Consider the following 16,542-nt stretch of genomic DNA (forward strand, 5'->3'; position numbering starts at 1 on the left):
TGGAACAACATGGTCTCCCCTACGTCCGTGTTCAAATACATATCACTTTGGGGGTCCTTGACATGAAAAAGTTTGAGAACCACTGATATAGCATCATTTTTTAAAACAATTTGTAGACTCCCTCAGAAGCAAAGATTTGAGTTACAAATGTCCACTTAAAAATATATAAATATATATTCAACAATTTGCACATATTTTCACGACAAAGATAGCATATCTACAAGCGCATAGCCAGCCAAGGATATGAAGACTGACAGAGGAATTCCCCCAATCACATGACACCCCTCTACTACTTGCCCCGCCCGTTCTCTGTCTCTGCCACATTCTCTGCTGTGAATCCCTATTCCCACAGAACCAACCTGGCAACCTGCACTGCAGCTGCACTGCAGGAGAGATCACTGAGAGTGACAGAGTCACAGAGCCCAAACAAATTAATACTAATCTAAATACATATGGAAGCCACACAAGACAGCACACACACCTTGCCCATCATCTCAGTCTTGCCAGAGGGCTAAGCGTTCCTTTCTGATAACATTGGTGAGTTGCTACAAACTTTTGTTAGCTACTTTAGCAGCTAAGCAGGTGTTTTGTAGTGATACAAGGACAGGACCATTGCTAAAAATGCATTGCTTGATTTGTTTACCTCTTGTTCAGCATAAGGTATATTGAAGGACTTTGAATGAAAGAAATGTATTTCTGCAACAAAGGAATGTGGTGCTATGGATAATAAGAACAAACTAAACCAGAGTTGAGTTTGCTACTCTTTCTGTAAAGTGTGTTGAAAATGAAAGGTTTGAATTGTACATAGCAAAGGAAGGTATTTGATATGACTCTATTTCATACATTATGGTTAAAAAACACGTCATTATAAGCACTTGAAAAAGGTTAAAAAACGTGTTTCATGAGTTTAAAAACAACTGCTAAAAAAGAAAAAAGACAAGTTCATTAGAATAAGTGATGATGTCGAAGTCATCTGCCTTAATTCATTGTAAAGTAATTATAGTAATGCTGACTGATCGTCAAAGCCATGTTAAAAAGCACTTTCAGTACAGTTTGAATGTTCTATTATTTAAATTTGGAGCTTAAGTGAGCTAGTGTTACGATAGCCACCTGTTGTTCTTACACACAGTATGGGAAACTAACAGAGTATTTTATTTGTTTTTGTACTGTCTTGCCAGTTCTTACGTTGATCTTTGGATCGTAATCAATTCATGATCAGTTCAAGTCTTATATCTTTCGGTGGGGACCGCTACACACAACTTGATGAAATTGTCTGAAAATTCCAATGCACTGCATGATTCTTTGATGCCTCTTATTCCACATGATGAACAAGAAAGGCAAAATGATTGGTTCTCAAAGGTCAATAAATATAAAGATGGATTCATTAAAGATGTTGATGCCTGGTTCTCAGTAGCCAGAGGACCCCCAAGCCAACCTCAGCTAGAGGCTCATGACAGGCCTACTGAAAGGCCCCAGCAGCAGAAGTAAAAGTAAAGCAAGTAAAAGTCTGGAATTCAAAATGTACTCGAGTTAAAAGTACAGAAGTATTGGCATCAAAATGTACTTTTTGCAGAAATGTCCCATTTCAAGTTTTCAAAATGTATAAAAATCTTTTGAAAATAGCAGATCTACAAGCTCACAATGTGTCGCATCGCGATGCATTATGAGCTTGTAGATCGGCTATAACTATTTTCAAAAGGTTTTTATGCATTTGAAAACTTGAAAAGGGACATTCTACATGAGTACTTTTACTTTTGGTACTTTAAGTACATATACTTTGGTACTTTATGCCATTACTTTTTTACTTTTACTCAAGTCAATTTAGAATTCTGGTTTTACTTACGTATTTCTATATTGCAGTATTGATTGTTTTACTTAAGTAAAACATTTGAGTACTTTTTCCACTACTGGTCTATCAGGGGCGTCAATTGGGTATAGCAAGGTATGGCATTATTTTCAATCATACATGCAAGCATTAAAAGGATATGCTGCTTGCTATTTTCCAAATTGAATAGTTACAAGACATGTGCTTCATAAAATAAAATCATGAATGTGATCTATGTCTACAGCATTGATTATTATGTTATTAAATTACTGTAAAATAACTACAAATTCAAATTAGAACAAAATGATGGCTTTCACAAGGTATTATATTCTCCACAACACTTGTATTCCCTCTATCTTGACAAATGGTATATTCCCCGGTTCAGTAGGTCAGCACAGGTTAGAGAGTTAGATCCCAGTCTATTCAGCCAAAACCAAAGCATTTAAAACCCTTGCTGCCATTTCTGTTGTTGTGCCAGGCAAGCATTGTCTGTAAGTGTGACTCTATTGATTATTAACTCCTAGACCTGTATTAGTTAACTTTGTTGTGTGAAGGTGATTTGGGATGTCTTCTTATGCTTAGATTTACACAACCATGTGGGTTACATAAGTTGTTGTTTGTGTTATTTTTCTTTTGAGAGATTATTGTTTAATGGGATTTGGTACAGTGCCGTGCTGTCTAATTTGTGGTTATGACGGATATGTTGTAACTAATCAACTGCACCACAAATGATCTGTGTTTATTAGTATGGACTATAGTAATCTCCCAACTTTATTCTTCTTCTTCTTTCTTTCTAGATAATCTGTATTTTGCTGCGTTACTCCTCCCACAGTTTGTGCCTGAGAGACTGCACAGTATGCTTATTTAGTCTGCCGATCACATAATCACCTCTGTGTCCTGTACAGACCACCATCGAAGGCCGGTCTCTTGATGTGGGACCTGAGACGAGGGCGTGGCTGCACGTCATTGAGCTGGACGTCTAACGATGACACACGAAAGAAAAGGACGCCTGAGTATCACTTCTGTTTGTAATCTATGTAATATCTGTTTGTTTATGTTTGTAATATATGTTTCATTTTGTTGATTTGCAGTGACCTTTGGAGTTGCATCATGGCAAGGTAACTACACAATCCAAACCGCACACACACACAGGCACACCGGAAAAAGTGGAGTGGATTCCTGGAGCTATCCCCCCCCCCCCTCCTCTCTCACACAAACACGGTGTACAGCTGGTTGCCTCATTCATTCGTTCGCCACCACGGTAAAGGTCGTGGGGCATTTTTATTTTTGTCTATTTCATTTTGGTTAACCAAGGTTTCAATACATTTGTGAATAACCTGTTTTGAAGGAACAGTGGGTTGTGAATAGTGACTTTCTGTGAACTGACACTGAACTGCGTGGTATTGGACAAACTGTGGACTGGATTGGGGATTATTTTACAATACAAAGTCAAACTGAGGTTTTTTGTGTCTGTGTATTTCATTCATTCTGTTGTTTATTGAGTTGAAGGTATTCTTTTGTGGGTAATCAATCCCTGGTTTCAGGTTTTAAGGTTCATTTGGTTCTACTAATTGTGCATTTAAATCCTGTGTAAGGTTGGCTTTTAAAAAAGTGTTTTTTTTGTCCAGACTGGACTAAATTCGTGTTAGGCTTTGGCCTAACTGGCACCCCAAACAGTAATATCAAAGCTAAACCGTTACATAAAAAGTGGCACCCCAGATGTTTAAAAGGACCTCAATCTCAAGCAAAAACAACTGAGTTCACAGGTGCAAAACCGGATCATTTTCAACAAACAAAGGAACAAACAAGCAAAACTGTGCAAACAAGCTCAGTGGGAAATAACAATTTTATTTATTCAAACGCGATCAAAAAGGGAACATTTGCAATTTCAAAATGGAAAAGTTTGATGGAAACTTGTGGGTCTTTGATGAAATAGAAACTCAGCACCCGTGTTGGTGTCAAACCCACCACCCTCAAACAAATCATCACCACCACCACCACCCTCAAACAATGTCAACTCAAGCTAACCAGCCTCAAATATATGAACCGGATGGAAATTCACCTGCAGTAAGTGAAATAAATCAGATCAATGAACCGGATGGAAATTCACCTGCAATAAGTGAAATAAATCAGATCAATGAACCGGATGGAAATTCACCTGCAATAAGTGAAATAAATCAGATCAATGAACCGGATGGACATTCAACTGCAATGAGTGAGCATGAACTGGAAATTGAAACGCCATACTGAAGTTCTGAGGGTTGTAAATACTGCTCTGCCCCTATTGTACACAATTTGGAACACACTCAATCATCAGTAGCAACATGCTTGAAAAATCTGGAGACCATGAATACAGAAATATTAACACTACTTCAGTGGCTGGAACTGCTGTTCAAACCACACTACAAACCAGTTCTCCTGTCATACCACCTACTGCACCATCTGGTAAGGCGCATCAACATCTGCAGTCCACGCTACGCACTGGTGGAGGTACACGTCGGGAGAACGTACAAGGTGACCTGCGAGGAGGATTTATGGGCAAATCTCCCATTAAACTCCAATTAACCACCTTTGGACAGCGTGAGGACACCTCAGATCTATTGCGTTATTTGGAAAAGTGCCGTGACTTTCTCGCCATGCAGCCCCTGTTGGATGAGGAACTCATTGTGACACTCAGGAATGTGTTTCATGGCACTGCCAGAGACTAGTGGGATGTAGTAGGCCAGGAGACCAACACCTGGGCGTGTTGGTCTATGAGGACGAATTGGCTGAGAGTTCGAACCCGAGTACAGGGTGAAGACGAAAGCCTTAGACATTTTGCCTATATGTACAGGTCTCTGTGCCAACGTTGGCAGCCTCAGATCAGTGAGGAGGACGTCATTAAACTCATTTTAGAGAATGTGAATCCTAAACTCACAAGCCAGCTGCGAAGCAGTGGAGTGAACACGGTGGATTGCGTTGGTTCGACTTGGACAACAACTAAACAACAACTTTATTTTGACGCGCTATTCCTCCCACAGTTTGGGCCTGACAGACTGCAGTATGCTTATGCAGACTGCCTATCACATAATCACCTCTGTGTCCTGTACAGGCCACCATCGGAGGCCGGTCTCTTTGATGTGGGACCTGAGACGAGGGCGTGGCTGCACGTCATTGAGCTGGACATCTGATGATGACACACGAAAGAAGGAAAACGCCTGAGTATCACTTCAGTTTTTAATATATTGTAATATATGTATCATCTGTTTGTTTATGTTTTTAATATATGTTTCATTTTGTCTCTGTTGATTTTCAGTGACCTTTGGAGTTACATCATGGCAAGGTAACGACACAATCCAAACCCCTACCAAAGTGTGTATGTGTGCGCGATTTAGTGTTGACTATAGTAGACTATAGATCTTCCGGGTTTCTTCTTCTTTCTTTCAAGATAAAGTTTATTTTGCCGCGCTACTACTCCCACAGTTTGGGCCTGACAGACTGCACAGTATGCTTATGCAGACTGCCTATCACATAATCACCTCTGTGTCCTGTACAGGCCACCATCGGAGGCCGGTCTCTTTGATGTGGGACCTGAGTCGAGGGCGTGGCTGCACGTCATTGAGCTGGACATCTGATGATGACACACGAAAGAAGGAAAACGCCTGCGTATCACTTCAGTTTTTAATATATTGTAATATATGTATTATCTGTTTGTTTATGTTTTTAATTTATGTTTCATTTTGTCTCTCTGTTGATTTTCAGTGACCTTTCGAGTTACATCATGGCAAGGTAACGACACAATCCAAACCCCTACCAAAGTGTGTATGTGTGCGCGATATAGTGTTGACTATAGTAGACTATAGATCTTCCGGGTTTCTTCTTCTTTCTTTCAAGATAAAGTTTATTTTGCCACGCTACTACTCCCACAGTTTGGGCCTGACAGACTGCACAGCCTCTGTGTCCTGTACAGGCCACCATCGGAGGCCGGTCTCTTTGATGTGGGACTTGAGACGAGGGCGTGGCTGCACGTCATTGAGCTGGACATCTGATGATGACACACGAAAGAAGGAAAACGCCTGCGTATCACTTCAGTTTTTAATATATTGTAATATATGTATTATCTGTTTGTTTATGTTTTTAATATATGTTTCATTTTGTCTCTCTGTTGATTTTCAGTGACCTTTCGAGTTACATCATGGCAAGGTAACGACACAATCCAAACCCCTACCAAAGTGTGTATGTGTGCGCGATTTAGTGTTGACTATAGTAGACTATAGATCTTCCGGGTTTCTTCTTCTTTCTTTCAAGATAAAGTTTATTTTGCCGCGCTACTACTCCCACAGTTTGGGCCTGACAGACTGCACAGTATGCTTATGCAGACTGCCTATCACATAATCACCTCTGTGTCCTGTACAGGCCACCATCGGAGGCCGGTCTCTTTGATGTGGGACCTGAGACGAGGGCGTGGCTGCACGTCATTGAGCTGGACATCTGATGATGACACACGAAAGAAGGAAAACGCCTGCGTATCACTTCAGTTTTTAATATATTGTAATATATGTATTATCTGTTTGTTTATGTTTTTAATATATGTTTCATTTTGTCTCTCTGTTGATTTTCAGTGACCTTTCGAGTTACATCATGGCAAGGTAACGACACAATCCAAACCCCTACCAAAGTGTGTATGTGTGCGCGATTTAGTGTTGACTATAGTAGACTATAGATCTTCCGGGTTTCTTCTTCTTTCTTTCAAGATAAAGTTTATTTTGCCACGCTACTACTCCCACAGTTTGGGCCTGAGAGACTGCACAGCCTCTGTGTCCTGTACAGGCCACCATCGGAGGCCGGTCTCTTTGATGTGGGACCTGAGACGAGGGCGTGGCTGCACGTCATTGAGCTGGACATCTGATGATGACACACGAAAGAAGGAAAACGCCTGAGTATCACTTCAGTTTTTAATATATTGTAATATATGTATTATCTGTTTGTTTATGTTTTTAATATATGTTTCATTTTGTCTCTCTGTTGATTTTCAGTGACCTTTCGAGTTACATCATGGCAAGGTAACGACACAATCCAAACCCCTACCAAAGTGTGTATGTGTGCGCGATTTAGTGTTGACTATAGTAGACTATAGATCTTCCGGGTTTCTTCTTCTTTCTTTCAAGATAAAGTTTATTTTGCCGCGCTACTACTCCCACAGTTTGGGCCTGACAGACTGCACAGTATGCTTATGCAGACTGCCTATCACATAATCACCTCTGTGTCCTGTACAGGCCACCATCGGAGGCCGGTCTCTTTGATGTGGGACCTGAGACGAGGGCGTGGCTGCACGTCATTGAGCTGGACATCTGATGATGACACACGAAAGAAGGAAAACGCCTGAGTATCACTTCAGTTTTTAATATATTGTAATATATGTATTATCTGTTTGTTTATGTTTTTAATATATGTTTCATTTTGTCTCTCTGTTGATTTTCAGTGACCTTTCGAGTTGCATCATGGCAAGGTAACGACACAATCCAAACCCCTACCAAAGTGTGTATGTGTGCGCGATTTAGTGTTGACTATAGTAGACTATAGATCTTCCGGGTTTCTTCTTCTTTCTTTCAAGATAAAGTTTATTTTGCCGCGCTACTACTCCCACAGTTTGGGCCTGACAGACTGCACAGTATGCTTATGCAGACTGCCTATCACATAATCACCTCTGTGTCCTGTACAGGCCACCATCGGAGGCCGGTCTCTTTGATGTGGGACCTGAGACGAGGGCGTGGCTGCACGTCATTGAGCTGGACATCTGATGATGACACACGAAAGAAGGAAGATGCCTGAGTATCACTTCTGTTTTTAATATATGTATTATCTGTTTGTTTATGTTTTTAGACTATAGTAATCTTCCGACTTTCTTATTCTTTCTTTCAAGATAAAGTTTATTTTGCTGCGCTACTACTCCTACAGTTTGGGCCTGACAGACTGCACAGCATGCTTATGCAGACTGCCTATCACATAATCACCTCTGTGTCCTGTACAGACCATGTGGGACCTGAGACGAGGGAGTGGCTGCACGTCATTGAGCTGGACATCTGATGATGATACACGCAAGAAGGAAGACGCCTAAGTATCACTTCTGCTTTTAATATATTGTAATATATGTATTATCTGTTTGTTTATGTTTGTAATATGTTTAATTTTGTCTCGCTGTTGATTTGCAGTGACCTTCAGATTAATCAAACTGTGTGATGAAGCAAGGGAAAGTCATTCATCATTGGTGGTTTTGCCATTAACTGAGGAGGAAATTGCAAGGCAAAATTCATGGTTTCAACCAAAAATGTATATTCTGGAAGGTTTTGTACAGGATGTACACCTGTGGCTATCAGAGGTGAAACAGCAAATGCATGTCATTATTCAGAAGGAACTACCAATACATGTCACTGTTGAAAAGGAGCCACAAACACCGGTCACTGCTGAAAGTGAAATGTGGAGTGCTGTACATTCTGATGACATTGGACCCCATGACAGTATATCAAATGTATCAAAATCCACACACAAATCCACTCCATCAAAATTATCTTCAACTTCATCTGCTCATCATAGCTCAGGCTGAAAAGGCTGCTCTCATGGAACAGGTGGCTGGCTTACACAAAAATATGAAATTGAAGCATAACAGGAACAACTCAGAATGCAAAAGGAGCAACTGGAAATGGAGACTCAGCTGGAAGCAGCAAATGCAAAGGCCCATGTACTGGAAACCATGGGCCAAGGAACTCATCAAGAGTGTCAAGTGGGACAAACTCAAAGAAAGGAGCTGCTGCTCCAAAGGAAACAACCCCATTCAACCCAAATGCAAATACATACCTACCTACCTAAAAAGGAAACAATGGAAACCACAAAGCCTCCCTCCCAGCCACAGGTTGTGAGACCAAAACAACCACTTCATGAAAAATCTGCCAAAGCTCATTACATGACTCCTCTAATGCAATACTCTCTCCCCAGGCAAAATGTTCAAACCGAAAATATAATAAACCAAAATGTGCAAACTGAAAATGTACAGCTTCATGGGAAAAAGAATGTTCAAGGTCATGTCACTCACACTACACCCCCTGCAGGTGATATTTGTAATGTGCTACGAAGACAGAATGAAAAAACTGCTTTACTGGTTAAGCAAAATCTGTATTCCACTTTACCACCAAGAGACATTCCAGTTTATGATGGTGACCCATTGCAATATGAAATGTTTATCAGGGCATTTGAGAGAGGAGTGGAGAAAAAGACTGACGATTACAGTGACTGCTTACATTACTTTGAACAATATACAAAAGGCCATCCATACAAGCTCGGATAAACCTGGAGGAACAAGGCATGCAAGCTACAGGAGAGGCATGGACATCGTGCTAAGCTTTCTGACCTTGTACAATTCATAGAGAGACAGGTAAAAAATACTGTCTGACCCACTGTTTGGAAACATACAAGATGCTAAGCAAACTACAACTGTCAAAACCTCAACCATCATCAAACCAAGAGACACAAGAGACATTCCAAGAAGCAGTTTTGCCACAACAGTAACACCCATAGAAACGGCAGTGCAGTCAAATGGAGTGGAAAGAAGTGTATTCATCAGCTATCATAATGATTGTCTTTTCTGCAATAAAAGTGGTCACACATTGGAGCGGTGTCCACAGATGAAATAGAGAAGACACAGAGAGAAGATGCACTACTTAAAGGAAAAGGGAGTCTGTTTTTGGCTGTTTGAAAAGAGGACACTTAAGCAGAGACTGCACAAGTCGTTTAACCTGTGATACGTGTGAACAAAACCATCCTGATATACTCCACATTGAAGAAACCAGTGGTGAGCTGTGGATTTTTGAACTAAGGGTACTGTATTTTATGACGTCACGTACGCAGGCATGTGCACATAGCCACTTACTAATACTGTATTCAACATGTGATTATTAATGTATTTATATTTCTTATTATTTTGTTGCATTGTTAATTTGTTGTTTTTATTTTTGTTTCAATTAATCAATTATTTTATTTTCCTTTTAGTTTTATATAAAAGCCCTTTACATAGACTCACCCACAGATAAGCAGTTAAAATAATCAGACAACTTGTCTTTGTCTTGTCTCAGAGAACTGGGTGCTCTGCTAAGCAATCCCCTTCACACTCTGCAGTGCACATTCAATTCAAGTACATGGCTTTTCTCCAGTAGCCTAATGTTATGCAAAGCAGCCAGGTAGACGCTATTGAGAATGTCTCGCCACTGACGGCGCTAACCTTCAGAGGCTATTGTTTAAACTTTAAGGTGTTAACGACCGCCGCTGACGGTGAGTGCATGTTGAGCACGCGCGGCCCCCACAGTCTCATAACTAAGGGTACGCCGTACCCGCCCGTACCCCTTAGAGCTCAACCCTGGAAGAAACGGAAAAGAAATCAATAGGAAACAATGCTGTCGTCTCACCTCACACATGTGGTCATATTGGGGCCGGTGATGAAACGTCCATCTTCTCCATAGTACCCGTTCAAGTGAAGAGCCACAGGGAGACAGTGTTGCAAACATATGCATTTTTGGACCATGGAAGCACATCCACATTCTGCACTGAAAACTTAATGAGAAGGCTAAACATTACCGGACAAAAAACTAATATTCTTCTCCGCACAATGAACCAAGTGAAGCCTGAGACCAGTCACCATATCTCAGGTTTGGAAATAGCCAAGTTGGACAAAAATGATTTCATACAACTCCCTAATGTGTTCACTCATAAAACCATGCCTGTCTCACAACACAATATTCCAAAAACAACAGGGCTTGTCACCATGGCCTTATTTGAAACATATCAAACTGCAAGAAATAGACTCTGGTGTTGACCTACTGATTGGCAGAAATGCTTCAAAGTTATTGGAACCTTTTTGGAGGTGGTTAACAGCCAGGCAGATCGACCATATGCTGTGAGGACCCTATTGGGGTGGGTCATCTATGGTCCCTTGATAGGAGACAACAATGTCAGGCATGAGACTGGCTGCACTGCTGCGGCTGTCAATCAAATCATATATCCAGAAAAACAATCAGGACTTCAGTGAAAGAACAAGCAAGGAAATGGAAGCCAAGTCAGGGTAGGATGAAAGATGGACTACTGCGTGAAACAGATCTGTTCCGCAAGGTGGCTTGCCTCCCACAAGAAACGTTGGTGGTTATGTCCTCATACCCTTTCGCCATGGTCTGGAACAGCAATATTAAAGGTTACATTTTATTTTTCTTTCAGCTAGTTCCCATCATGGCTGCACCTTCCTCGATCATCACCTGCTTGTCTGTCTCAGCACACCCTAAATTTGCTATTTGTCTTGCGTTTCAGCATCCTTCTCCCTCCGCCTCAGATAAACCATCTCTACCTCACCTCTCGCTTTATCCACCTCTCTTGCTTTATCGTCTAACCTTCTAACCTGGGCTTATACTCAAATGTAGTCATTTCTGTTCTCATCCCTCCATGTTGCTTCTAATGAGAATCGTAGCATTTTCAATCCGGCCGCCTCTAGTTCTTTGCCCTCTACTAACATGACCACTTGCCCGGTGATTTATTGACTATGGTTCACATAATTTATTTTCTGATATTGCACTAACATGTTTGTGCTGTCTTTTTCAGGTCATGTATGCCAGGGATGTGTGGTTGGAGGATGGAAAGGAGACAGAGGGTACAATTCCTAATAATTGGATCGACAGGGGTAAGGGAACCATTAGATGGCCAAATGCCAAACAAACACAACTTACAAGATGAGAAAGGACCCCCAGGAGGACTGGCTGACGTCCCAGTTAGTCAAGATAAAGATGACTTCAGGCAGGTTTTTGGATCATTTACTCAATAATTCAAGTACAAATAGTTGAATCAATGTTTACAGTTGAATTGTATAACTTCTAGTTAAAGCTTGTGAATGTGACAACTACAACCTGACCAGCCAAGCAGAGGAGGAAGAGGAGGATGTGGATGTGGTGATAAGAGGGAAGAGGAAACCTGTTAAAAGACAAGATGATGACTGATGTAGAGTTCATATGTTTCTCAAGTAACTTCTAAATATGAAATGTGTTAACAGAAACTGGGCCTCACATTGTAGACCATTCATGTTTTATATGACGTTTTGGAGCATTATGGGTAACTTTCTTCTATAATCAATTTATAAGTCCATTGTCAAAAATGACAATCAAATGCTTTAATAAGCCGTATAGGTGCCCTCCTTTCCTATCGCACCAAGGAAGTTGAAGTCCAGCCAGGACAACAATGTGTTACTCAATGCTTGTTGAGTATTGATGTCAATTTATGAAATACCAGTAAGACTCCCTAATCGGGAGATAAGCGACCGTAGGTCACATGTATACAGAAGAGGGCTGTAACGGCGATTGGTTCCTAGTTGTGTGGAGGGATTGTTTGTGGGGGGCAAGCCCCCGAGTTACGGCATTTTATGTGAGCTGCAGTGGCAGGGGGTCCTTTATGTTTCAGACTCTGAAAATCAAGCCCTGGATGGCCTGGTGGATGTCGTGGTGGACACCATGTCTGTCGAGTTGGAGCATGCTGAGGGGTCTTGGCACAGGGAGATGTCTACACACAGTGAGTATGAATCACATTTAAGCAGTCACCTTTTGTATTTGGTATCTAAGAACATTCTTTGTCTTTTCCAGGCTCCCGACATGCAAGTGTAGCACCTCGGAGCAGAGAAATGTCCACACCCCGTGAGTATTCACTTTCTCCATTGCACCAACACATTTTAAGTACAGTCAGTACAAGGTGTTACATGTTGTGCATACTAAAGAAATCATTACCATACCTAATTCACAAGCAATGAGTAAGTAGTTACAGGCTCAATGTGTTGAACTATGTGTATCAGAGGAGATGTGTGATTGTCAACATCTAAGACCAACCAGTAGGGGTAGTCTTTTTCAGTGTGACATGGTGTTGTAGTAGTATTATGTCCAAGTATTAAGTCTTTAGTGATGGCTCCAGCCATCAGGCACAGTGATGGCTCCAGACACAGTGTCGGATACCGGCACAGCATCAGGACCAGCCACGACTCCAGGTACAGCAACAGCTCGGAGGCACTCTGTCAGGTCCAGACATGATGACAGGTCCCACCGCAGTGATGGGTCGAGGAACACGGTCAGGTCCAGACATGACAGATCCAGGGACACGGTCAGGCATGGTGAGTTGTCCAAAGGCCCCAAGTAATCAAAACCTTTACAATTCAGCAAGTAGTATCGTGCACCCCTAATTGTTACAATATGACATATTTATTATTTCTCATCTAATGTATAGTCATCTGTCTTGGAAAGTTTTAATGCAAAAATATCACTTTGTAATTTCTAAAATGTACTTTTGTTCTTATTACAGGTGCTATGCAGTGACTGAGAGGCCAACATGGGCATTCCCATTGCCAGCACAAGGTAAGTTCTGAGCTATTTCAATGAAGACCCCCAACAAACTGGGGGACACTTAATTTGCAACCCTTCTCTCTTCTGCCCATTCTCTCCTTTCTTCCTTTACTGTTCTCTCTGTCTCCTCTCCTATCGGGACACAAAAACTGCTCTTCAATTATATCAGTGTTTTGTATCATTGTAGGGTGGTGTCTATAACATGTCTCTGTGTACACTTACTTATTTTTCAGTATACCAGAAGAAAGTCCTGACCATATCAATATTCACTAAAGAACCTGCCTCTTCAGCGGCCAGTCATGTTGAGAGAATGGAGGACTTCCAGAGAGAGGAGCAACTCCTCAGTGATGTCCAAGCTTTTAATACCCTGGTAGGCTTTTCAAGAGTCTGGAAGTAATGAACAGCATAAGATGCACTCGCACACTTTTTACGTTCCTCTGGGATATGTCAGTGAAAGTTTTCATGGACTTATTCCAACAGGTGCTGCAACTTTCCCGTTATAGAGGGAAGGACGTTAAGGACTGTGTCCACAAAGTTCTTGACAGGTATGTTTCAACATACACTATGAATTAACCCCTGTGTGATGTTTGGGTGCGCTGTGGTTTTCAATGTGTGAACACTTATTTGGTTAATTCTTCTAGATGAGCGCCTGACTGCATGTTTCCATTAATTTGCCTTTTTTTTTTTTTAGCTTAACACCTGAATCCTCTGTTATGTCATGTCAATGACATAATGGTTGAACATTAAGTGAAAATTAGTAGTATAAAGGGTTTATACCATGTTTTACAATAAATCCTAATCCTACTACATTATCAAATGTAATTTGTTTTTCTTAAGGCTCTTCAGTAACAGTCTGATGGCACAGTTGAACATGAAGGGGGAAAAAGAGAAGACTGCGGCTTTCAGCGCAATACAAGGTAAGCCCATATTTCATGTTGACCAAGGACAAAATCAAAATGTAATTGGGTAAAACATGTCCTTTCCGGTTGACATAGAAAAAATACAATGCCAACTGTCTACCGTTACCGTTGCTATCATAACATTTTAAATAACTGGTGGTTAGGTGTAGAAGGGAGATGGCTTTGTATTAAACTAGTTGTGGATGTACAAGCATTTTTGCATGTCAATATGGAGACTCGCAATCAGTTTTATTGTCACTTCCACAACACACACTAGGCAAACAGGGGAGCAAAATGCCATTCTCCTCAACTCATGATGCACATTAAAAAGAGGCAAACATTAAAAAGTAAAGAGCAGACAACATTGGTAAAAAGTGCTGATGCATTCAAAGTGCAATCCATCTTTCAAGATGTTGGTTTTGGGGGCAATACATGGTTCAGGGTTCTGATGGTTTGGGGCAGCTGTTGGATGACCTGCTGGTGCTTCCCCCTGAGCTCTTGAACCTCCTACCAGATGGCAGGAGTTCAATCGAGCTGTGTATTATGTCAGATAGGGACTAGGACAGCATGTTGCCTTTGCACATTTTTTATTGCCTTTTTCTACTATGCAGATGCAGTCATGAAATTCGACCCAGAAGCCACAGAGGACCTCATAAGGCAGCATGCCGCAGACCACCTCAAGCATGCTCCAGCGAGAAGGGGAGGACACACAGCAGGCACTCAGGACTGATTTAACTTGAACTTTCACTGTCCATTGTGGGGGATCTTAGTGTCACAGTATTGTACAGTGTTGTGTAATTTGAACTTGTGTTCTGTTCAACGAAGTAGCTCTGGTTGGACCTTACCCTGGTAGCTCACTGGCTATTCAGTACAGCACTTGTTTAATATGTTTCAGTTGTTGTGGAACCGGCCCAAGCAAAAAGGGTGTCCCTGCAAAGTAAGCTGTGCTATTATGTTTTATTATTATTTTATTTTCATTCGACTAGTGACGTGGACTTGGACTTAGCCCCCCTCGGACATACCTGTGGACTACACCAGGTACAAATGACTTTTTTGTTGCTCTCCCTCATGGAGCTACTTGCGGATTATACCAGGGTCAGTCCACCCTAGGTGGACACGCACTGACCTTTTGCACCTTAATCCCATGTATAACGCACTGACTTTTTTGTCTTTTTTTTAATTGTACTCTTTTTCTCTAAGCACCTTAACGTCATAAGTATATCATGCACAGTATACGTACATTGCTGCTATGCTCAGGCACCTTAGTTTTTATTATCTCAGGTACTTTGTAAATATGTAGATAACTTGTTTGGCCTTCTGCTGTTCTCTTGTTTGATCTCCTTCCCACTTGCCCCCCACCCCTCTTCTTCTTCCCCCCCTCTTCTTTCTATGGAAATTAACGTTGCGCTGGGAACGATGTACAAAAACGAATTTCACCCACTTTTGTACCTTGTAAACCTGTGATGTGACAATAAACCTGATTCTGATTCTGACGTGTAAAAAAAAAAAAAGAGAAGTTAACTGCTCTGTTCTGGATCAAGCTTAATCAGCCCTGGTGACTGCTTTGTGTGTGCTTTGTGTTAAGTGGCTGTCCCGCTTCTGTTCTGTCAAAAATAATTCAAAGCTGGCTTGATCTGCTGTTTGTTTGAATACTTAATTAGTCAGATAGGTAAACGTCATGAGGTACGTTAAGGCTAAAAGGATAACACAAGTCCTGGGGACTTGTTTCCATTGTGGTCCTATGAACTAGATTCCATTTCAGGGGGTCTAGTTCCAGTCCACAAATATTCCACAATCATATGGAATATTTGTGGAATACTGTAATTGTGGAACATTTGTTTGCGCAGCTGTGTATTCACAAGAAGAATAAAGAGATAATAAGGAAATAAGTGTGTATTGAATTGTGATTTGTTTGTAAACCTCTGTGTACTGTATTCCCAGTTTTCAGAAGGTGGCATAACCATTTGATCTTGTTCATTTTCCTGTAGCTTTGTTTGATTAGCTTAGCAGCATGTTAACTACTAACTATGTTAAAGCTACAGGAAAATGAACAGGAAATGGGGATTACAGTTATGCACCGAGCCTAGAAGAAGTGGATTGTTTGATTAGTTTATTGAATATTAAAATTCAAAAGGATAAAAAACACAAGAAAGCCCGTAGGCTTGTTTCAATCGTGGTCCTTTGGGAAAGGGGACATAGGGAGCTACAATACAATACAATATAATAACATAAAAAACATAAAACAAGGCCAAATAAAACTTACAAATTCAAAAAGGACAAACAGAAGACTAAACATCAACTAAACAAAAATTAAGATTGGGGTAAAGATGTCTATAATTAGTCTAAATTTGACGTAGAAAAGATGACCACATTTGGACTAGAATAAGCCCTTATGTAGAGGTTTGGACGTTCAGAAGACATCCGAAAA

The 16,542-nt window shown here is 41.0% G+C and overlaps 1 protein-coding gene across 4 annotated transcripts; it reads left to right on the forward strand.

Moving 5' to 3' along the window:
• The first annotated feature begins 12,200 nt into the window (after nt 1-12,200).
• Nucleotides 12,201-15,955, forward strand: LOC311036505 (uncharacterized protein). 4 transcript variants are annotated; one of them, XM_084045227.1, is made up of 8 exons: nt 12,201-12,397; nt 12,469-12,519; nt 12,791-12,986; nt 13,175-13,227; nt 13,449-13,585; nt 13,696-13,760; nt 14,053-14,132; nt 14,726-15,955. In XM_084045227.1, the coding sequence occupies exons 5-8, from the start codon at nt 13,526-13,528 to the stop codon at nt 14,842-14,844; spliced, it is 324 nt and encodes a 107-aa protein (XP_083901353.1). In that variant the 5' UTR covers nt 12,201-12,397; nt 12,469-12,519; nt 12,791-12,986; nt 13,175-13,227; nt 13,449-13,525; the 3' UTR covers nt 14,845-15,955. The 4 variants fall into 4 exon arrangements, with proteins under 4 accessions (XP_083901353.1, XP_083901354.1, XP_083901355.1 ...); XM_084045229.1 differs by having other exon boundaries at nt 12,370-12,397; nt 12,448-12,519; XM_084045230.1 differs by having other exon boundaries at nt 12,378-12,397; nt 12,448-12,519; nt 12,779-12,986.
• Nucleotides 15,956-16,542: the final 587 nt, after the last annotated feature.

Source organism: Gymnoscopelus microlampas (assembly GCF_963454915.1).
Source record: "Gymnoscopelus microlampas genome assembly, chromosome: 20".
Classification (NCBI taxonomy): domain Eukaryota; kingdom Metazoa; phylum Chordata; class Actinopteri; order Myctophiformes; family Myctophidae; genus Gymnoscopelus; species Gymnoscopelus microlampas.